At 35.2% G+C, this 24,749-nt stretch overlaps 1 protein-coding gene across 2 annotated transcripts; it reads right to left on the reverse strand.

Annotated features, from left to right (window-relative positions):
- Positions 1-895: 895 nt before the first annotated feature.
- RAD21L1 (RAD21 cohesin complex component like 1) lies at positions 896-24,749 on the reverse strand. Of its 2 annotated transcripts, none has more exons than XM_059407932.1 (13): positions 24,606-24,749; positions 23,342-23,471; positions 21,822-21,915; positions 19,597-19,703; positions 15,705-15,875; positions 14,704-14,799; positions 14,162-14,269; positions 12,350-12,576; positions 12,014-12,113; positions 10,802-10,926; positions 8,337-8,429; positions 5,771-5,848; positions 896-1,084 (listed from the first exon to the last, which is right to left on the reverse strand). In XM_059407932.1, the coding sequence occupies exons 1-13, from the start codon at positions 24,747-24,749 to the stop codon at positions 896-898; spliced, it is 1,662 nt and encodes a 553-aa protein (XP_059263915.1). The 2 variants fall into 2 exon arrangements, with proteins under 2 accessions (XP_059263915.1, XP_059263914.1); XM_059407931.1 differs by having other exon boundaries at positions 8,337-8,432.

Raw genomic sequence — 24,749 nt, forward strand, 5'->3', positions numbered from 1 at the left:
ATTCCATTTGCAGCATAATTCCAGATTTACAAGGGGATTGAAGAGAGTACTATAGGTTTTACTTTGTAGTATACTATGGGGTTCACAGAGCATTATATGAAAATTTCCTAATTAAAACTTCAACTAAGAAAAAAAGAAAAACAATGATTTTAAAGTAAAAAATGCTCAGTAAACACCAGGTAAAAGAACATTTATTTTAATGACCTTTACTTGAATTGTAGTTTTAGACAACATGCTGAATTAGTGTCCGCTAATTTTTTAACGTAAGAAGAAGACTTAGTTTTGTTGATACATGAATGGTAGTTATAATAATCATTAAATAATAAATAAAAATGCTAAATGACCTATAAATAGACTAAAATACACTCAGATAATTTAAAACAAAGATGAATTTTAGAACCTTTAAATTAAGACATTAGATTAAAAACCACAGTGTTAGGTCAAATCAAGGATGGTCTGCATTAGAATCAAATAAATTATCGTCTGCAGGGAAGTAAGGGAGTATTAATTATTAATTCTTCCTATACAATTTATGTAAATGATCCAATGTAAAATGGCTTTAAAAAAATATCCTATCCTTAAATGTTTCTTGAAGGCACATAGTATTTTAAAAATGTATTCTAAATGCAACATTCAAGTCAGGGAAATGGTAAATACTATACATTCAAGTTAGCTTAGTTAAAAATATTACTCAGCTACAATTAAATAATTCTGTAAGCACAGAGGTTTCCAATTCTGGCTATGATGATTCTGAATTTACAAAGGGGAAATAGGAGTCAGCCTGTATATGAAATGGATCAGACTTTAAGCTACTTCCAGACAGCTTCTGCATTAAACTAAATGGTCTACACAGAAATTCCAATGATTACATAAATCTGCATGTTCTGGATTTCCTTCACATTTTATGGAACATTGGTCCCACTGTAGCTATAATATCTGCATAGGGAGTACTCTGGCTCAGCTCAATAGCCTGCTGTTTTTTTAGGACAAGAAAGCTATAAAATTTGGCAGCAGCTTGTTTTCGGTCACTATTTCTGCAGAGTTTCATCAGACTAAAGTACTGCATTCCCATCTTGTTGGATTCCTGGGAAAATAATTAGAAAAGAAGAAAGAAAAGACAAGCAACATCATTAAAAGTACAGCAGGCTGTGGATGCATAATGAATAAAATATTAATATTTTTGATAAGTAAGTGTAAAGTCCTAAAATGGAGAAATGCAAAAGACTCACTAGTAAACTTAGAAAACATTATTGGTCATTGAGTATAAGCTTGGTTCATTGAGAAAATGTATGAAAAGAACTCTTAAAGTGTTATACAAATTTCTGATGTGTTATACAAATGTTAGGCCTTTTAAAAATTTGATGTTAACATAAGTGGCTTTGTGAAAAGTGAAGTTAGAGTTTAGACTCGCAGGCAGAAAACAAGCCACAGGACTTTAGGAGGCTTCAAATACAATGAAAATTATCAGCCCTATCAGGCTTCTTCTCTTTAAAGGTACTAGGAGGTGGGGGTCACTATAAACAACTATGGTGATAAATGTAAAATTATATTTATATCTTAGTGGCAGAGGAATATAACTATATAAATATCTCCCAGTTTCCTGGCACAGATTAAAAAGATGTTGGATTCACCACAGGGCACCTATGAACCTACTAGAAAAAAACTGAGATACAGTAAAGTAATTATGGATAAAGACAACACCTTTTATGAAGACTAGTACCTGGAGTCAGAGTTCTAGAATGGAACAGTATAGTACAGGACTGTCTATAGTACAATATAGTTTTTTTGGTGAGAAATACTGTGATGAATACTAGCCAGTATGGCTTGAGCTTCATATGCCTTTGATAGCTGTGAAGTATTTTTAGAAATACAATATACAGGTTTTTTTGCTAGTCCACAACACTTAACAAACTAATAAATTAAATACTTTATCATACTTTATCTAAACAAAAGGACAAGAAAAGGACAGTATCAGCAGCCTTTCAGAGGTGGCATATGCCAAACCTTCACTTATTCCCTCTTGAGGAGACAAGATGTGGATTGACTGGCTTTTTCCCCTGGAAGAGAAGAGGGACACCCTTTTCAATTTCAAGAATCTTTTTGAAAAACACCCCAATATGCAAGACTGAGCACTCATGCTTATTTTTCTGTTCCCTCCAGAAAGCCCTCTAAAATGAAGGTTAAAGAAGACAAGGTGACAAAGGAAGGGGATAAAGACAAAGTGAAAGACTGACTGACTTAGTAGAATAGAGAAAGTTAAAATCTAAGTACCAGCAGGAAGGAAAACCAGCAGAAAGCTAGTTAGTGTGAGCTATAGAACCTTGGAAAAGCTCAGGAATTGCAGGCAACAGTATGTTGGAAGATAGAGATAAGAATTCCTCAGAAGTCTTCTTGGGAGCAGTCAGACCCTCAAGTGCACTCTACCAGTTCACTGAACCAGGAGATCACAACTCCAATACCCTGCCATGAGGCAGGAAGTTGCCTTTCCAGAGATTCTAATGACTGAGGCTCCAGAGTTGGGACACCAAGCAATGTGGATAGTGGAGAATTGTCATACCACAAGCTGGGAGTTAAGTGAAATTCTACAAGCTAAACAATGAGACAGTCAAGGTTTCCCCTTCCCCGTCTTGGGTCCTGAATCACTGGCATCATGCTTTTCATTCCCTAGGCAGTAGATTTGAAGATTTAGCTGGGAAAACTGACCATGGGTGCCAGGGGATTAGGGGAACGACAGATAATGGCACCTGTATGTATGCAAGTGTGTGTGTGGCGGGGGGAGGCACAGCCCAATTATCTCACTGTTAAGACCACAAGTCTACAAGTGTCACCCTTGCTTATATAACTTCCAATCTGATATCTGCTGTCTGCTCTTTTTAAAAATATATTTATTTATTTATTTATTTTAGAGAGAAAGCACAAGCAGGGAAGGCAGAGAGAGAGAGGGAGAGAGAATCTCAAGCAAACTTCTCACTGAGCACAAAGCAGAGGTAGGGATTGATCTCACATCACTGAGGTCATGACCTCAGCCCAAACTGAAAGTTGGGTGCTCAACCAACTTTGCCACCTAGACATCCCTTTGCTGTCTCACTTTCAAATAAGAACAGATAATCAAAGGTCTACCAGACATTTGAGCTTAATTTCTAACATTCAAGAGCATTACTAACATTTAAGAGAATCACAAAGCAAACAGAGACAATGTAGGGACCAGAAGAAAACTATAACCAATGAAAGAGAAGACTCTGTATCCATAAAACATGATGAGAAGGAGGGAGGGGGACCAGTGGGAGAGACAGGACAAAGGATTATCAAGAAGCACAAGGAAATTTTGGGAGGTTGTAGATACATATGTTCGCTCTTTTGATTGTAGTGATGGTTTCACAGGTATATACATGATATTGAAACTTATCTACTGTATAATTTAAATAGGTGTGGTTTATTATATGTTAAGAATACATCAATAAAGCTATTAAAAATAAATAAATAAATGAGAAGATCAGGATGCTAAAAACTAAAAGAATAATTAATAACTAAGAAAAAACTTTGGAAAACAAAAGAGGTGAAAGTAGAAATATAATTCAATAAAAACTGGAAGATAAAGTTGAAGACATTTTCTAGAGAGTAGAAAAAAAGACAAAGGGAATTAATATAAGAAGTAAAAGATTTTTTAAAAAATTAAGGGGGAATTCAAGGGATCCAACATCTGACCTGTAGGCAATCCAGAAAGATAGAATAGATGAACAGCAAGGAGGAAATCTAAGAAATACTATAAAATTTCCTAAAATTCAAGGACATGAGCTTCCAGAATAAAGAACCCATTACCTGCTCAGCACAATAAATGAAAAAAGACCCATATCAAAACACATCATCATGAAATTTCACACCAGCAGGTACAAAGAAAAGACTTAGAAGTTTCCAGACAGAAAATAAAGGTCACCTACAAAGGATTGCCAACCAAGCAGCATCTAAATTTTCAGGAACAACACAAGAAACCTAGATATGTTACAAAGCCTTCAACATCTGAAAGATATTATTTTCAAACTCTGTTCAGAGACACCTAATCAAGTTAAAGGTAAAATAAATAAATTTTCAGACTTGTACATAAGGTGTCTTTCTCCTATGTACTCTTTATCTCAGAAAATTATTAAAAGATGTTAACTACCAAAAAATTTAGTAAAGGAAGATCAAAGCATTGAGAAATAGAGAAACTAATATGGGAAAAAGACAAAGGAATTCCCATGTTATGATAAAGGAATGTCCCAAGACAAAAACAATGGAAAAGACCTAGAGAGCAGCTAGTCCAATGAGAATAAGAAGATGATGAATTCTGGGAGGAATATCTTCAATAAAACATACTGGAACTGGTCAATCAATTGACATATTTGAGCATACTAAAAGAGGTTTCATTATATTGTCAGAGAGTTTGGGAAAAGAATTAAGGATGAGTATATAGACACTAAGCAAATGGGAAAAATGAGGCAATGATTAACTCCAAAAAAAAAAACCCACTATGAAGTTCAGAAGAAATGTAATTACACTAATTTTTACACAGTCTTTGTAGCAGTGACTACTGATTGTCCCTTAATATTCATTCTTGTCTTCTTTCATAGCAATAGAAAAATTAGCTGGGCCCAAGATTGCCAGATAAGGATTACATTTCCCAGCTAGATGTGGCAAGGTGACTAAGTTCTGGGCAATGAAATGTGAAATGACACACACAATTTCTGGTTGTACCCTTAAAGGAAATTTTGCTGCTGACCAGAATGCAGATGCGGTGGGTACTTAGCCATTTTTTAATTCTGAGAATAAAGAAAATGAGATAAAGGTAACCTGGGTCTCTGACAACCTTTTGAGAGTAGGGACTATACCAGATTATACTTTACCTTTTGAAACCATTGATACTTTGGCTCTTTGTCAAAGTCAAACCTACATCATAACTATTACAATTGTAACACTGTAGACACTGAATACTGTGCTAAAAACAGACTGGTGAGAAAGCTATAAATAAACTAAATTTTCTTTCTACATTGAAAGAAGTCAACAGATAAAATAGTAAGAACATGAAATTAGAAGTATAGATATAAATACTAAAAGAAACAGCTTAATATAGTTGCCTTTGGTGAGAAGGACTTAGGAATAAGGAAGATAAGACAAAAAATTCCTGTGTTTCCTTCTTAGCCTTATAGCATAGAACTACTGAACTTCAAAAATTATATACATGTATTATATTGATAAAAATATGTAAATTATTTTTGAGAGTGAGAGCAGGGAAGGAGGTGGGAGGGGCAGATGGAGAGAGAGAATTTCAAGCAGGCTCCATGCCCAACACAGAACCTGACTCAGGGCTCCCCATCTCATGCCCCTAAGATCATGACCTGAGCCAAAATCAAGTCAGATACTTAACTAACTGAGCCACCCAGGTGTCCCAAAATATAAGTTAAATTTCAAAATAATCTGCTTTATTCTTAAACTGTTATAAACTTAGTTCCATATAGAGAATTAGTTGATAGCCTACTAAACACAAGAATGGGACATACACTGGATTTCTAGGAGCATGAGTATAGGTAAGAAGTTGATTAGAATATGCAGGCACTGAAAGCAAACTCCTACAGTGAGCCCTGGGTATACTGCTCAAACTAATTTCATTCTAGTGGAATTTGGTCTCAACAAAAAAATAACGGAGACTATTTCATTTTTATTAACATCTAGAAGATTGATGTCAGCATTTTATTTTTAAAAACAAAAGTAGGATTGACAAATCCTACCATCTTACCCTCAAACTATTTAAGATCTGAAGAATTCTTCGACTCCATCTCTCTGTCTCAGTATTATGTTCATTCTCTGATGACTCCTGTTTGAATGATTGATAAAATATTTCATTTAAACAAATCTTACTAAATGCTTACTATTTGCCAAGCATAGTGTTAGCTGCTACAAGAACCCCAACTATAACACTGGGTCCTGCTAAAAAAAGAACTTACAGTCTGATAATAGAGAGACTAGGAAACAAAAAAACATATATCAATCCTTTGCAGGATTATATCAATGTTACCTAGGCAATGAGGGTCTCCAGAAGAGGAGATTCTGCAGTCTTTATTAGAAATGCATCCAAAAGCATTATGTCTTTACTCTCAAAAGTAAAATAAGCAGTGACTTTTGGTTAGGACTATCCCAGCTCTAGTCAATTTGAACTGAGTTGACAGGAATAAACATAAATCTATAGAAAAACTGCCTTGTAAAGGCCTTTATCTGAACTTAGCTGGTGATACAGAAGCTCTAATTAATACGTGATGTTTAGCCATCTGTGTACAATTGGATTAGAACTTTTTTGACTTCAAGGGTAACTTGTCCAAAAAAGATCAACACACTTCCTGTCATAGTCTCTGAATAGGTTCATTCTTTTCAGTCTTTAAAATTTAGCCATCTTCAGAGACTCTCAATATTTAAAAATCATCAAGCTGAAATCCCTTCACAGGAACTCATTCTAAGTTCTTATCAACTAACACTTTATGAGCTAAGAACAGAACTGGGCATAGGAAAGGTGCTGATGAATCTGACAAAAGAGCAAGTCTACAAAGTGCAGGGGGTGGGAGGTTGTGTGTGGCGGGGGGGAAGGTGGCACAGAACTGACCTAGTTTATAATTTTTCTGAGGCTAGCTCTGACCCTGCCATCATCCTTATCACAGGTACACTGTCAAGTGTCACTTCACGTGTACCTTTGGAGCCCAGATGCTTCCTGTCTGTTTTCAATTTCAGACTCCAAAATGATTTCAGAGAGTTCCAGCATATTCTTGAAGCTAAGGGGACTGACTGCAGAGTCCTCATTCCTACCAGTTATACTGGCTTCCTGGTCCTGCCTGTATAGCATTCGTTTTAACATTCCAAAGGGAATGACCTGAAAATATGGTCACTTTATTCTGAAGAGTTTTCCAAATCCCCTCAGCTACAATTTACTCATTTCTTTCTGGTCTGCCCTGGGATAAATGAGTTCACCCAATTGGTACTTATTATATTGTTAAGTATACAAATGCTGTTTTTCAAATATAAAAAAGCAATGGCCCAAGTCTTTGTTCAAGATCCATGAGACCACAGCTTCAACTATAACTGCACAACTAAACTAACCAGGAAAATGCTCCGAAAAAATAGTCTATGCGCTTTGTTGAAGCCTGTCTACTTGATCTATTCCGACACCCTACTGCTGAATCCATTGTGTGGAAAGCCCAGTGGATTATTAAAGCAGCTGAACTTGTACTGAGTTGTGGTTTGCTTGGCCATGTAGGAAAACAACCTGTGTCTACTGGAGCAAAGAGAAAGGCGAAAATGAATCACCCCACTTCTGGCTCTAAGGTGTTCAGGTATCTGTTCTGTCTTAGACTATCTACAGAATCCAGTCTATTTATCACATTTGAAAAAGCAATCTAGTAGTCTTGGAACTCAGTATAAAGATTATTTATTTAAGAACAAACTTACCATCTGGCATTAATAGCTATTTTGATATTATTCGATAAGAAACTTTAGCTAAAATTCATTACAATCCTAAAAATGCCTTCAGCACTGTGGTACAAAGACTGGAGAAATAAGAACATGATATGTATGGAGGCAGGTGAGTCAGATATTACTTCTGGCTTTGCTATTAAATTGTGGCCCTTCAGCAGGACCACTTTCTTTTTAGTGGTCTGATATAGGCCTTGAGCCACATAATGTTTTGGGGGAAAAATGCCGTGTTTTGTTTTTGTTTCTTGTTTTTTTTTTAATTTATAAATAAAGTAAAATTTCAAACACCCTAGGATGTACCTCTATTATAGCTCTGCTTCTTTAAAGATGTTATACATTAAAACAGTGATTCACAATATTTTTAACCTATGACTACCTTTGATAACATAAAAATTTCACAATTTTCTTTAAAATTATTTGAAATTTCAAAATAAGTTAAAGAAAGAAAAAAGGTCAAAGCAATTCTGAGTATGTCTTATCAAACTACTTATATACCTTTTTGTTGAGATCACTAATTTAATAATTCTAGAAAATAACATGACAGCTCTAAAACCAATTTTTAGGTAAGTAAGGTGGTAACTATTTAGGAACAAAGTTTTTTGTTTTTGTTTTTTAATATTTTATTTATTCATTAGACAGAGAGCCTGTGCACAAGCAAGGGGAGCAGCAGGCAGAAGAAGAGGGAGAAGCAGGTTTCCTGCTAAGCAGGGAGCCCACTGCAGGGCTCCATCCAGGACCCTGGGATTATGACCTTAGCTGAAAGCAGACACTTAACTGTCTGAGCCACCCAAGCACCCCAGGAACAAAGTTTGTAAGAACATTCTCAAGACTATGCATATATTTACCAACGCCACTGTACAAGTCTCATTTTCTTGTGCTAAGATGGCATTCATTAAAGAGGATTCCTCAGCAGCTAAAGATACCATTTCAACAATATCCTGCTAAAGCAAATTAGGGAAAAATAGGTAAGTCATCACAGTAGTAGTAATCGCAGGAACAATTTTATTTTGTTAAATGCTTTAATCACATGAAGGCTAATTTCTAAAACTGATTTAAAATACTACCTGCACTCACAAAATATTATTTCTGAAATATCCCAGATAGGCTGCCCTGTTTTCCGTATGCCTCCACAAATGAAGAATTGGCACATCCTTGCCCTTTTTGCTGCTCATCCTTTCCACTCCTACTTCCTTCACCACTGCTGACCTCATATCAAGCACCTTCATAGCTGTGTGGCTGAGACCATTTTCCTTTGAAGCATTTTGTCTAGCTCCAGCTCCTACCTCTATCCTCATGCCAATACCAGGTGGTGGAGGAAGAACTATAAACAGAGGGCTGAAAATGGAGGAAGGGATATTAATATCCCTACCTAGGGCCATGGCAAGATTGTTGCCACCACAGCTTGAGCTGTCACTGGCAAAAGGGAAGAAAAACAGTGTCTTCTGGAAGGGGAGCAAAGGCATAAAGGAAGAAGGAAAAAAAGAAAGCCAGAAATCCTCCATTCCTTATCATATCCTTTTTTCATTGTTATAGAAGTCATGGGCCCCTTTTTCATCTTTAACAGTCTTCAAGTTAGGAACCTACTACAACAAAGGGTATTTGATTTTTCACTTTATCTCTTAAAATTTTTAGTGAATGTAAGGAGTTGCATTTTATTCTTTAATCTACATGTTTGTGGAGACTTATTTTTTCTCTTCTAATTTCTATGAATATTCTATATTTTAGGTACTCTCCATTTTGTAGTTATTTTACATAAAAATGGTTTAGGAAGAATTGAAAGCAATGAATCAGAATCAATATTTTTCTGTCTTGTCAATATTTCCCATTCCTGATTATATTTCATATCTGTTCACCATTTTTGGAAGCACCATAAGAATGGAATTGAAAATTAAAGCATTTAAGTATAGAGTAAAGGAGTTAAGAGGGTCAAGAGAACTCATATATCAATCTCTTTACTTCAAGCACTTGGGAAAATCTATTTTGTTAACGTATTAAAAAATTGTGAACTAAACAAGCTTGCCTGATCATAAGTTTCAGTAGACGCATTCTAAGAAATGCTTGAGCCCAAAATAAGGAAGACAGTAGTACTGGCAACCCAATATCTCAATATCTAGTATACTATCAAATATTCAGTAAAATACATTGTTTTAATGCATTATGAAATTGTTTTTCCTTCCAAGGCCATTCAGTTCCAGTGTGGATTAACTTTGAATTCTCTGAGTGGCTATCAAAATACAGTGATGAAGGAACAAACCAGAAGAGCACTAGTTTATTTTTATATGGTTTAGTTATAATACTTACATTTGTATAACCACTAAGGTGACAATGGGGAATATATTTTAAAGCACACTGTTTCCAATGATGCCTTTTTTTTTTTAAGGATTTATTTATTTATTTATTTGACAGACAGAGATCACAAGTAGGCAGAGAGACAGGCAGAGAGAGAGGGGGAAGCAGGTTCCCTCCTGATCAGAGAACCTGATGCAGGGCTCAATCCCAGGATCCCGGGATCATGACCTGAACCAAAGGCAGAGGCTTTAACCCACTGAGCCACCCAGGCGCCCCATCCAATGATGCTTTTAAAGGACTATGTTGGGGCGCCTGGGTGGCTCAGTGGGTTAAGCCGCTGCCTTCGGCTCAGGTCATGATCTCACGGTCCTGGGATCGAGTCCCGCATCGGGCTCTCTGCTCAGCGGGGAGCCTGCTTCCTTCTCTCTCTCTCTGTCTGCCTCTCTGCCTACTTGTGATCTCTGTCTGTCAAATAAATAAATAAAATCTTAAAAAAAAAATAAAGGACTATGTTTTTTGAATAGAAATTATTTCTTCAAAAAATTTTTTTTTAAAAATTTTGTTTGGTCATGGATTTTTAGATAGTCTTTTGGATTCAAGACCAAGATAAATATAGGTCTAAGATTATGTCTTAGACATGAGAAGAGTGAATTTATGATCAGGAAAAAAACACAGGTGTACTTTCCAGAGTCCTAAAAAATTCCATGATATATTGAATGTGGGGTCCAGTAGGATTCTTGGGATATAACTGGATTCAAGTACACTCACTTATTTGATGTATCATGCAAAATGTTTCAGTATGAAACTACTTATCTTGTAATTTACTATCCGAAACTTCTAGAAAAGACTGTTCTGTAGATGAAAATCATGCTTTACATAGTACTGCCACTTACTAAACAAATTACAGAATAAGATAATACAGAATATAAACTATAATGCAAGAAGACTCATCAAAGTTTCAAGGTTCCTTCACTCTGTGTCAGAAAAATAATATTTTTATAATTTTCTTTGATTAACTTACCTCAGAACTAGTATTTTTATTGATATCCTCATGAGAGCTACAGTTAGATCCATCAATCACATCCTTCCACATTTTGGATTGATTTAAGTCTTGGTGGGAATTTAGTTCTTTCATCACAGAGGTCTCTGAATTATTAAGGAAGTAAAGAAGATTTCACCAAAATATCTTTCAAACTTAAATTGGAGTATGGTTGTTACAAAAGAAATCTTCTGACAGAAAACTTGGAATCTGAGAATTTAAGCAAAGGATGTACAAACTTTCTTATAATTTCCCAAGTATCATGTATTTATCTTCTCTTCCCCCTTGTCTGGTTCTCATCACCTCCACTCCCCATCCTCCACCAACTGTCTCCTCCACACTCACTTCAACACATGCATTCACAAGATAACATGGAGAGTTCAAGTCCATCTTGGTGTATGGTTCAGTAGATTTTTTAAAAAAGATTTTATGTATTTATTTGACAGACAGAGATCACAAGTAAGCAGAGAGGCAGGAAGAGAAAGAGGGGGAAGCAGGCTCCCTGCTGAGCAGAGAGCCCGATGCGGGGGTTCGATCCCTGGACCCTCAGATCATGACTGAAGGCAGAGGCTTACTTAACTCACTGAGCCACCCAGGTGCCTGGTTCAGTAGATTTTAATGTCTTCAGGACAAGTGATCAGGAAGCAGAGATTCGCTCACTGCCAAAACTGGTTTTATTATTCCTTTACAATTGTCACAATAACAATCAGTAATTTGTAATACTCCATGTATCCTCTAAGTAGATGGAAGTGTCTATGTCTCAGGTTAATTGTATTCTTTAAATGCTATTCTTATCACTAGGTGACTTATCATGTTCCTTGTCTTAAAGTGAAACATTATCCTCCTAGATAAAATAGTTTTATCTGTTGAAGGTTTAGGAGTAGGGATGGGGGAGATCGGGAGGAGTGAGATTAGGAATAGGGAGATAGGGAGAAGTGAGATTAAGGAGGTAGGGAGGAGGAGAGAGATTACGAAGAATCCGCATAATATATATACCTCATTTTTTTAATGTAGTTTGTTGAATGAAAATTAACCTGTAGGCAATGCTGATGTAACAATTTCTTTAAGCTGAAATACTCTTCTAGAGACAGCATTTATTCTTGGGAATATGGAACTGGATCCCATTTTCACTTGAAATGCAAAAATGACATTTTTGTTTCTACAACATTCCCCTCAACAGTTAGGATGTCTCACCTATTATGTTTTTGCTTTCCACTTCTTCCCTTACTGATTCCTTCTGTATCAATTTTCTTCCAAGTTTAAAGCCAGAGGACAGAAAGCATTTTGTAAACAACTGTAAAAATATACATTTTTATTTCTTGTTTTTCTACAAGTAAAACGATTCAATAAAATACAAGCACATGTGCCAAAAAGTGAAAACTACAATTCATGCACACACACATCAAGCAAATGAACTCAAAAGGAGGTATTTTTTGTAAGTCTATATTCTGTTGTATACATGAATGTAAATACGGATTTACTTATTTATAACCAAACACTGTACCTACTTAAAAAGATGCAAACTGTTACCATTTTCAGTGCAGCATGAGTCAAATCCTGGGCAGCAGTTGACAGAAGTGTGTCCACTCCTCCCTTCTTCTTCCACATCATCAGTCTTTGGGTAGGAGGTGCAAGTTCCAAAACCATGAGTGTGTCCGTAAAGGAAGTAAGCTGTTTATGCATAATTTTGCTACTGATCTCCTTGATTGGATCTATGAGCAATTTTCTCTTTTTGCCTTTTCTCTTCTCAGCAATGTCTAAATATAAGAAAAAGGCACAAATGTGATTGGTTGTACAGCTTTGTAAAGTGATATTCTAGGCGCTGCATATCTAAGAAACGTCTACCACAATGGAACCTACAGAGTTGCCATGGGAAGAAAATCCCTTTCTCTCTTCTAATAAATTATGCTTCACAAGGTTTTTGCACAGCTAGAATATGTGAGCAGCCAACAGTGGATGCATTTTGTAAAGTGTTTGTTCAAAGTGCTTAGGAGGGACTCTGTTGACCTAGCAGGCAGACAAATGAGGAAATGCAGAGCAGAGGATATAATCAGGGAAGTAACTCAATCTTGAAGTTCCCTAAAATATCTATATAAGAGGATATTTTGAAACATTAATTTGTATCTGTCCAGTATATTTTTCCCTCCTCCTTTGAAATTCATACATAAATTCCAAGTCAGTAGCTAGGTCCATGGGATTGCACTCCTTTTAGATAATTTTACCAGGTAGAAAGCAGGAGTCAAGCTTTTCCTTAGTAAAGATGCAAAAAGGGAAGATGAGATTTCCCAGAAAGGAAGAAGATCTGAGATCAGATGGAGCCAAATGGAACAGTAACCTGCCTGCTAATGTGCCTTAGTAAAATCCTGGGAATGTGGCGAGATCCCAGAAGGGCTGCTCTGTGATGACCCCAGAGGTTACATAGGCTGGGACAGTGGGTACCACAAACTGTTTTGACTGATGACCAAAGTTTCCTTTCTACCTGTCACACCCCTCTCCCACATTTTGATACTACATAGCTTAGGCCACATAGGGGAAATGTACAGATTGAAATTTTTACCAACCCAGTGAGATAAAAACTCAGAGTTATATAAAGTAGAGAAAAAAGCTTGAATCCTTTATCCCTTGCATGCCTGAATTTATAACTGAAATTCATATCAATTATACTACTTGAAACTATGATGTCCTTATAAGGTCAAGTTATATTCAATTCATATTTATCTTTTATTCCTTAAAACATGCATGAGGTTAAATTTTAGAGCTCATAGGCTTCTCTTTTGATCCTTTTATTTTGTCTTATTTTCCATTCATTTGCATGTTTATCTATCTTCTCAATCAGATTGTAAGCTTCTTAAAAGCAGTACTATGTCTTCTTCATTTCTGTGCCCAACAGAAAGTAATGGTTCAGTAACTACTGGCATTGAACTCAGTTTTAGATTTTCCTGTTTTCCACACTGGTTATATGGCTTGACCACAATTGACCATAATGAAAGGATCACCTCAAATTTCCTCCATACCCTTTCCCTATCATATTGCAAATGTTATTACTGGTTTCACTCCTTCCAATAATATTTCACAGATTATCTCACAGTAAATAATATAATAGTGTATCAAAAATAAAAACTAAGCCTGGGTGGCTTAGTCAGTTAAACAGCCAACTCTCTTGATTTTTGCTCAGGTCATGATCTCAGGGTCATGAAATCGAGCCCTGTGTTGGGCTCCACACTCAGTGGGGAGTCTAGTTGTGGATTCTCCTCTCCCTCTCCTTCTGCCCCTCCCCCTCAGATAAATAAATCTTAAAAAAAAATTTTAAAAACAAAAAACAAAAACATGATTTAGTCTGACCTGAAGCATCAATTGGGTCAAGGGTAAATCCTTGTTCTTCATTTGATAATGTGTCATCCATTTTTCCATTTTCAGGTAGACATATATACTCTGGATTATCTGGTTCCACTAATAATTCCACCATAAAAGGAATTGTTAAAAAAATAATGGTTATGTTATAACTTAGATGCTTATATGAGAATAAAAGCAAAAGATAATGATAATTGAATACTTATATTGTTAACTGGAACCAAATCTGGTTTTTAGAATCATGTACTTAATGGAGTTGAAGAGACACAGAAATTACGTGGTCTGGGGCAGTGTTTAAATGTGCTCTCATACCAAATAAACCCAATTCTGGCTAAATACTTTCACTGTAACTTTCTCGGAACCTAGTTTCCTATTTCATATTGTCCAGGGTCAGACTCTGAGGAGAGTTTGAGGGATAACATTCTTTACTATGTTTCATTATACTATATTGCTACTTAAACTGTGCAGTTATAGGGCTTAATCTGAATATTAGTATCTGTTCACTTTCTACAGAAAGGATAATTTCATCATACCCACTATAGTATCAGAAGGCTCAGGAGGCAGAGAAATTTCTCTGCTCAAATGCATGTCTTCTAACAGGATATTCTGATCATCTTGCAGTAGATTGTCTTGAAAAACAATAAATACTTTTGTCATACAGAGTTGAATCTGTCATTTGTTCACTAAACATTTACTGACACTATTGTATACAAGAATGATAAGGTACAACCCTACTTAAGTAGATTTGAATGGTTACACAGACTCTTGTATTTCAAACAGGATAATGTTAAATTATATATTTATCATTTCCTTTCCTTTATTAAGTAGATGTTTAATTTCAGGAGATATTTACTAAACTAATACCAAGATAGTAACCTTATTACATAACCATCTTTAGATTTCAAATCAAGAAGTAAAAGCTTTCAAAATTCTTTAGTAGAGATTTAAGGTAAAACCATGTATTTTCATAATTTTAAAATTTCAGAAAGTTTGCTATAACAAGCCTTTTAAAGCAAACTAGAGAATTTTAAAAAGATTTGTTACTTAACCATCAATATCTTTAGAACATGTGTATTTAGATTTCCCAGTTTTTGTCTACCCTATTTCTATGATTATTTTATAAAAACATCATGATATAAATATACAATTATAATATAAAATGTCAGACAGATCCTTTAGCTGTTTCACAATTTCTGTTAAGGAAAATAATGTTTTCTAATATATGATCTAATATATTTTGTGAGGACTATATTAAATCTACTCCTTCCCCTTTAAAAATTAAGAATTTGTAAAAATAAAAACAAATAGTATTTTATAACCTAAATGAAAAATGTGTTTAAATAGATGGCTATTCACTTAGACCTAGCCTAAATGTTTAAATACACCATAGATTTTTAAAAACTTGTGTAAAAAATATATTGATTTATATGACACAGGGACATACCTGAAATTTTAGTTTGATCTAATAAACAGATTAATACATTCTAGTATTATTGAAATAAATATTTGATTTCTATATAATCAGACAGCATACCAATCATCTCTCCTGCAGCCCCTTCATCTCCAAATCCATCTCCACTGTCATAGAATAGAGACTTTTCTCCAGCAAGGCTTCCAGAACTATGTTCAACTAGAGGACCACTGGAATTCAGCAATATGTTGTCATCAAAGAAGCTATGTCTTCTGAGAATTTCAGATTCTTCCCCTAAATGAATATATATCATTAATACTGAGTTGGCCATAGAAACATAAAGTTTTAGGGTTAGATGGAAATTCAGATATCTTCTTGTATAGCCCCTCCCATTTTACAGATAAGAACAATAAGAGCTTAAAAACGTATTTGAATTGTTCAACTAATGTCACTCAGTTAATCAGTGGAGACTGGATTTTTAGTCTAGCATTTTTTCCGAAAAAACATTAGGATAGGGTTTTTAGTTGTAATTCAATTTAATAATTTCCCAGAGGGTTATTATTGGTAGTGGAATAATGTCTTCTGCATTAGAAAGGTCATGTCTGCTTGATCAAGCATTATATCATATTATTTCAGTTTCTTGTGTTGTTTATCCATAATGGAAGTTTGGAAAATAAGAGGCATGTCTGTCTTCTCAGGAATGGAAAAGTAGATAAAATATTAAAGAATGGGCTTCTAACATTCATTCAATAAATACCTATTGAATGACTGGGTATTAAGCAATCTGCTAGGTGTTGGACATACAGCACTTAAAAAGAAAAAACACAGTCAGCTAACATTAACTGAGTGCTTATTATGTGCATTATATTATGTAACAGAAAATACTATTATAATCCTTATTGTACAGACAAGGAAACACGTCCATAGAAAGGTTTTATAATTTGCACACAGTCATACCCCAATAAATGACAAAGCCAGGATCTGAACCTAGCAGAGACAGTGACAGTATCAGTGTTAGAATTTCACTGGTAAAATATATTGCAAAATGGCAACTTATGAGAGCAACTCCTAAGACACTGACAGCAGCAGTTAAAGTGAACTCCCTGACTTGCTTCCAGATTGGCTGTCAGCACATGTATATTCTTTCCCTTTCTTGGGTTTGAATCTCTAGGTCCAGGAGTCTGAAACCAGTGGTCAGACAGAGCTGGTCTTCTCTTCCCTCTCTTTAACAACCATGTTAGTATTGGTAAAGAAAACAATGAAGAATCATTTATATTAAGATTTCTCTATAGGCCCACATCTCCTGGAAAGGAAAACTTGAAAAAGGGAGCCTTCATTGCACTGGATTAAAGATTTGTTCAATAGAAGACTGACTTAAAAAAACAAACAACCCTCCCCCACCCAAAAAACCTAAAATATGTTCACATCTTCCAGAAGCAGCTTGAAAGTTCCCAAAAGAAAAGCCAGCTTTGATCAATAAGATAATAAAATTTATCAACAGACATTGTATTCTGAGCATTGAGCATCACAATACTAAGATTACTAAAAAAAATTTTTTTAAAATAATCATTGCTTTCAATCTTATATTGTAGTTCAGAATAGTATGGATTAATATTAAACATTTCTCAGAAAACATTAGGTTTGAGCTAGTTTTTGGAAGAGAGAAAAATCATTTATTGGTGAAAAGAGCTGAAGGAGAGAATAAGGGAAGTAACTCTCTGATGTTTTTAGTAGTATCTCAGTTTACAAAAAGGGTAGTCAGGCTCAAAGAAGCTAGATGATTTGCCTAATATCACACAGCAGGGCAAGAGACAAAGCTGATTCAAACTTGGATCTATTGGTATACTAAGAACATGTTCTTCCCCTTTTTTGAATTGTGGGAGACACAGACTGAGAACAGTTAAATTGTATTTGTTGACTGGTAAGACATTTAGAGCAAAAACTGTAGTGAGAGTAAAACAAAGTTGATAAAACAAAGAAGATGATATACTTGTGGAGGGCCTTGAGGATAGGCAGGGGTGTCTAAAGTAAGTCATAGGAATCCAAGATACTTAAGTAGAGGAATGTGATATTTTAAAAAAAAATGAATTTAAGGACAATTGTTTTTGCAGAGATATATAAAATGTGGGAAGACACTGGGAGATATGTAGGAGGGTATTATAGCACTCCAGGCCTTTAGTACTTATGAAATATATATATATATATATATATATATATATATATATATATATACACACACACGTGTGTGTATGTAATGTAATACATTCTAAGTAATATATATACACACACACACGTATATATATGTGTATATATACATTTTTTTTAAAGTAGACTCCACACCTAGCATGGAACTCAATGTGGGACTTGAACTCACAACCTGAGATCAACCTGAGCTGAGATCAAGAGTTGGATACTTCATCATCTGAGCCATGCAAGTATCCCATTACTGGTAAACTAGGGTGACTAGGGAAATAGAAAGAAGACCTAAGAGGCATTTCCAATTTTTTATTGTTGTAAATCAACACTGGTATGAAGCTTACAGAAAGTGTAGTTAAAAGTGATCCTAGTGGGGTATCTGGGTGGCTCCTTCAGTTAAACATCTGACTTTTGGTTTTGGTCATGATCTCAGGGTTGTCTTCATGTCTGTCTGACATTCTTCTCAGACATGTCTGTCTGAGATTCTTTCCTCCTCCCTCTCCCTCCCACTCTCTCTATCCAGCTCTCTATCCCCCAGCTCTCTATCTCTCTCTCTCAAATAAATAAAATCTTGAAGAAAAAAGGTGATCCTAAAGTTTCAGTCCTAAAGAAGAGTAGTAGCATTTACAGGGAAATGTGTAAAGAGTGTCTTGGGCAGTAGGAAATATGATTAACTTTTTGCCAATGTATTACATTCTAAGTCTTAGGGTTACAGACAGTAAAAGATCCATGCACCTCAAAGTATGGTTTGTGGGTTGGTCCTCGTCCATGACAGAGTAAATACACAAATTAAAGGTAAAGTTTAGAACATCTTAGAGCAATTTTACAGAGTAGTTTTATATATGTTGAATTTAATAACAAAATTGAAGCATATAATTTTATTTTTAAACTTTTAATTTTTCTAGTAATCAATTTTTAAATATTTTATAAAATATCATTCCATGATAGACCAAAAATTAACAAAAATTATAAAACTTGTCCTTCATTTAAGAACACAGCTATGGATCGCAAGAGTTATGGAGGGAGAGTTAGGATAAGAAGAAGAGGTTAGAGATGTAGCTCAAGCATTACTGCCTTGACCACCCATCCCCACCAAACACAGATTTAGACTATCTATCTATGCTCAGAGCTTCAGGTACTATAAGTGAGTCAAAGATGAATATGACACAGATCTTATCATCTTGGGGTTTTCAGATTAACACAGGATATACATAATATCATGGTATAAGACAGAGGTAAGTGCCATAAAAAGAACAAATACTATATGGCCTCAATTCTAGAATACACTCAACATCTTCTGTTTCACAATCATGAGTATGTATTTGGCATCTGGTATTTCCTCCTTAGTCCCAAGCCATGTTAAAATCTGTTTGTTTGTTTTTTTTTAAGAATTGATATCATCATATACTGGAGGAATTATATTTTGAAGTCATGCTACTATATGCAGCACACATGTAAAACCTTATGTATATGTTACCACAGCAAATGTTTATTTGCATGTCTCTAACCCACACGGGAGCTCCTTCAGGAAATGCCTCTGCAAACTTTGCAGTGCCTGTGCCTATAATAGCGCCTACATGTATTTAGTATTCAAAATTGATTGTACAGTAAGAAGGGAAGTTTACAGCCTAAGACTGAGTCTTGGCATTGACAAAGGTAAAGGCAAACTTACTGAGAGTTGCGTTTACGTAACAAGAGATTCATTCTAAAGATATTCCTAATGGTGTAAGGATAGCTCTTTCTATTGACATTGTTTCAGTACAAAGCTGCAAGTACAATTGGTTAAAGCTTATAATTTTAATTTCTCAAATATTCTCACCAAAGCTTCCAGCTTGGAAAAGTAGGTCATTACCATAATCTTCTCTAAGTGTGATTTCCTCTGGTCTGCTTTGGTTCTGAGCAAAGTGTTCTGAAACATCAATAGCACTATGGAGAAACAGAAGATTGACAAAAACATGGGAATAGAACCCAAGGATTTTGCAATATCCTGAAAAAACCCCAAACCCCTAAAACAAAAAACAGGTTTTTATCATAAAACCACTTTTATTTTCTCAATAGTATTATTTACAAACACTAGTTTATTATACATGCATATATACAAATGATCTCCAGGTTGCCAAATCCAGGAGTCGATTCTCAGTCCTTATCTTACTTATCCTAACCAACCGCATTTGAAACAGATGTTCACTTCCTCATAGAACAGTCTCTCTCGACCTACTTACTTCTGATTTTTTCTGTATCTCACTGGCTGCTCTTTTTCCATCTCCTTTAATAGTTCTTCCTCATCAGACTATTAGCTACTGGGACTGACCCAACGCTCTGTTCTCAGATCTCTCTCTTTTTAAAAAATTACACACATTCCCTGTGGGTCTTTTATGACTCATGGATGAAGTTCCAACAATATGTTCACAATTTCCAAATTTATATATACCAATCCAGACCTCTTTCCTGAATTTCAGACCCAGATATTTAACTACCTGCCTACTGTCCTTGGGTGTGCAACAATCATCTCAAAATTTATGTCTAAAGCCTAAGTTAGCCTTTACCCTGCCCCTCTTAAACCTGCCATTCCCTAGTTATCCTCATTTCATTAGGTGGTTAACTTCATTCTCGTGCCCAAATCATATGATCTCTCTTTCCCTTAAAGCCATATCCAAATTTTCAGGAAATCCTGTTGGCTTTGTCTTCAAAATATATTCATAATTTGACTGTCACCACCTTGATAACATGAAGACTGAGAGTGAAGTGATCATGGACACTGTCATTTCTCCCTTGGACTTGGTTTTTCGTTGTGGTTTTTTTTTTTTTTTTTGGCTGGTGTAGTACCATTTATTAAGGAAGAACAAGACAAAGGCCACAGGAAGTTTTCTTCAAGGACACAGAGGCCAGGCATCCTGATCCCACATCTGTCATGTCCCCTTCCTGTCCATCCCAGTCATGAGTCCTGGGATCCCCCACCCAAGGCACTAACTCTTTTCAACCACCAATGCCCTCCTTCCCCCATGTCCCCTGGGCTTTCACTTTCAGATCAGTGGAGGGTGGGGATATGGTCTGGTGTGGGCAGGGAGACCTTCTCAGCTCTGGGCTCTCCCCCAGCAGTTCCTGGTAAGAACTGGGGTGGAGTTCCCCTTGCAGCCCCTAAGGGGAGGGGATCCAGGCTAGGTGTTGGGTTGGAGGGATCATCTGGACTTCTTACTGAAATAATCTTCTCATAGGCTCTTTGCTTCCTCCCTTTCCCCCTTATAGTAAGTAGCCTGAGGAAGCATGTTGAAATCAAGTCAGATCCAGTCACTCCCCTATTCAAAACCCTCCTATTTTTCCTATCAGAGTAAAATAAAAGTCTTTAATGCAGCTTACAACACCCTACATCATTTGCACCCTCTGCTACCTCTCTGACCTCATCTCCTACCACTCAAATGCTCATTTATAGCACTCCGGTCTCACTTGTTTCCCTGCTGTTCCCTGAAAATGTCCAATGTGTTCTGCCTTAGGGCCTTCCCACTTGCTCTACCTGGAACCTTCTTCCCCAAGTTACCGAATGATTTGTTCTTACACCTCCTTCAGGTTTCAGTTCTAAACCTTAAAAAAAAAAAGAAAAGAAAGAAAAGAAAAAAAAGCCTTTCCTGACCATCCTCATTTATTTACTTTATTTTCTATTTCTTCTCATATTGCTGATCATTTCCTGGCATATTGTGTACTTATTTGTTTATTGTTTGCCTAAAATGTAAGATTCTTGCAGACAGGAACTATTGTTTACTGCTATCTCCTTTGTGCTTAGATCAGTGCCTGGCATATGGAAGGCACCCAATAAATATTTACTGAATGAGTGGATGAACATATTGTCAATAGTGTGAACTACTTTCAGCAAATATAATGATATATTTTTGGCACTGTGTTTCAAAATTTCACACCGAATTTAAGTTATGTCAACTGCATGTGTTTCAGTTGTTACCTAGATTTCACTTGTGTTCATGAAATATGAAGGTGAAAACAACAAAATATCAAGAAAATCAAATTGAAGGAAAATAAATTTTAAAAATTTACTTCAGATTCTGGGTGTCAAAATCATGAAATTCTTCCGGCAGTGTAATAGCATTGTAAGCAGCTTCAAAATTCTCTTTTGGAAGGTCAACCAGTCCTGAAAAGAATCAAAAACCACATTCAATGAGCAATAATGTTATATAAGTAGAAAATCCCAACTCCTGACCTTCTTTAGTCCATTCTCTATGAACAGCCAGAGTGATATTAAAAATATTTAAAAAGCAATCAGATCAGTTCACTCTTGTGCTTAAAATGATTTAGTGACTTCCCCAGTGCATTTAAATAAAATCCAAATTTCTAATCTAATCCCTACAAATCTACCAGCATCATCTTTTCCTCATTCACTAGACTCCAACCATACTGGCCTTTTTGTTCCTCCAGATCTTTGCTCTCCCAGTTCCCTCTGCCGAGAATGCTATTCCCTCAGGGACTTTTTAACATGGCTGGGTACTTCTTCTCATTCTTGAAGTTTGACCTTAAATTCAATCTTCTCTGAAAGGCTTTCCCCAATCAGCCTAACTCAAGTAAAGTTTTCTGTTATTTTTTGTTGTAATACTCTGCTTACATTCCTGCATAGTGCAATTGCAATCTAAAATTATTGTGATAATTTAAAAAAACTTTTTCATTATTTGATTTCCTCACCAAACTGAAAGGCACCTTGTTTGCCTTGTTTGCCCTTGCATCCCAGAACCTAAAATAGTGTTTGGCACAAAATATGGGATCAATAAATACCTGTGGATTATATAAATGAAATAATAAACAAATGAACCATATTTGATTGAGTATAAACTTATGTAGAGATTCTACAAATATTTTAAATAAAGAAAAAAAAAACCCTGTCAGCCCCAATTCAACAAATATTAATTGAGGGAATAGTATGTTCAAGGCACTGAAACAAGTACTATAAGAGATTCAGAAAATTAACATGACAGAGATGTGACCTTCAAGGAGCTTGCAAACTAGTGTAAGAGGCAAGGCCTGTACCTAAATAACCATAATATGAGATAGAAATGATGAATGTCTTTAAGTTTAAAGGCATTATATTTATGATGCATGTAAACCTCTAAGACTTTTGAATGTCTAGAGATTTTCTATAATATTTCATAATAGCATGCTGCTTAGAGTTCTAAGAATTCTGAAAATAATGACAATTATAATATCTGGCTTTTGTCAATTACACTTCATCTCACAGAGGCAGAAACATACAGCAAACTAAGCAACCCGTTAAAACTGATCTCAGAATTTCTTACATAATTGTGGTAGCTTTACATATATTTTTAATGTAAATATGCAGGAAAATTACAAGTTTTTGAAAGTATAACCTTTTCCTGAAAATACAGGAAAAGAGCAAGGGAAAGAATATAATTTGTCCTTAACCATGGAAACTTAGAATCATTGAAAAGAAAGTTTATATTCATTATACACCCTGGAATTATAGAGCACCACCAATTAAAATAGCCCACCCCAAATAAAAATGCCAAGGGGAACCAAGAAAGTGAGACAAATCAACATTGCAAGTATACCTGGGCGAAATGTCATCTTCATTTTAAGCAATGCTTCACTGCAATCTGCCAAAAGATATTTTGCCTTCCTATTATAGATTCGCACAACTCCCAAAAGAAGGTGTCCTGAAGTTCGAAGTGCAATTTTCACCTTTCAATAATTTTTAAAGTATTAGAATGTTAAGAACTAGACCCATAAACCCTATTTGAAAATTACAAAATCATAGAATTTCTTCTCTTTAAAAAGGAGAAATTTTACTTATTCTTATTTAAAGTGAATTACTTTTACTTCATCTTGTAAAATGGTGAACTTTTGTTCTTACCCAATGAAGATAATCTCAGGTACCATTTAAGTGAAATGCGTTATTATTGGTTTCATGGGAATAATATAAACTCTGCAGTCAGGCAGACTCGAGTTCAAGTCTTAGCTCAGTTACTGAGGTTGTCATTCAAACTTCTTGAACTTCAGTTTATTAATAATGGCCACAACTTATTATACATTTATTTTGTGCCAGGCATTTTCTTAAGAGCTCTTCATATATTATTTAATTTTAACAACACCCTCTTTTTACCAAAGAAAAAAAAAAACAGACTCAGAAATGTTAAGTAGCATGTCCAAAGCAACACAACTACTAATGGAGTAGGAATTAAACTTAAATTTGACTAACTCAAAAGTTCATCCCCTTAACTACCACACTTCACTGAGGCTAAACGAAGCCCGTTTCATAAAGTTACTGTGAAGATTAAATAATCTAATGAACATAAAGCCTAGCCCAGTGCCTGATACATGGAAGGTTTTCTAATTATCATTCATCCATCTTTGAAGCAGAAAAACTTAACCTAAAAACATACAAAAACAATACTTTAATGCAAATTGTAATATCTTATTATAGTGTCTTAATAATGAAGTATTTTCATATATATTTTGAGTTATACTCAATTTTTTTTCTATTCTGTGTATTCATCTGTTCACTATTTTTCTAAGTAGTACTTATTTGGTTCCTATGACTTACATGGTATTTTGTTAAGGATATAAGGAAGGATTGCAAAACATGTATAAAACATGACCTCTACTTCAGGGTCCAATCTGTTCATGATAAACATATGAAATAGTATTTACCAACAGAAACTGACGTATGTTTAAGCTCAGGTAATAAATGTTATACGAATTAAAAGAATGAAGACCATTTCAGAAGTAAATTTCCTTGGAAGTTTATAATTTTAATTTTATTTATAAATAAATTTTGTTTATAATTTTAATCTATAATTTTAACCAATAACATACCTTAGGTGAAAGAATTTTTTCAATGGTTATCTCTAGATTACATTCAAATACATGAGCCTTTGTGAGTTTCTTCTCCCAGTGAGCAGCAAGCCAGATTTTGGCCAAAGGCCCTCGCTTACTCATAAGCACATGTGTGTAGAACAT

Source organism: Mustela nigripes, chromosome 7, assembly GCF_022355385.1.
Source record: "Mustela nigripes isolate SB6536 chromosome 7, MUSNIG.SB6536, whole genome shotgun sequence".
In the NCBI taxonomy this organism is placed as follows: Eukaryota; Metazoa; Chordata; class Mammalia; order Carnivora; family Mustelidae; genus Mustela; species Mustela nigripes.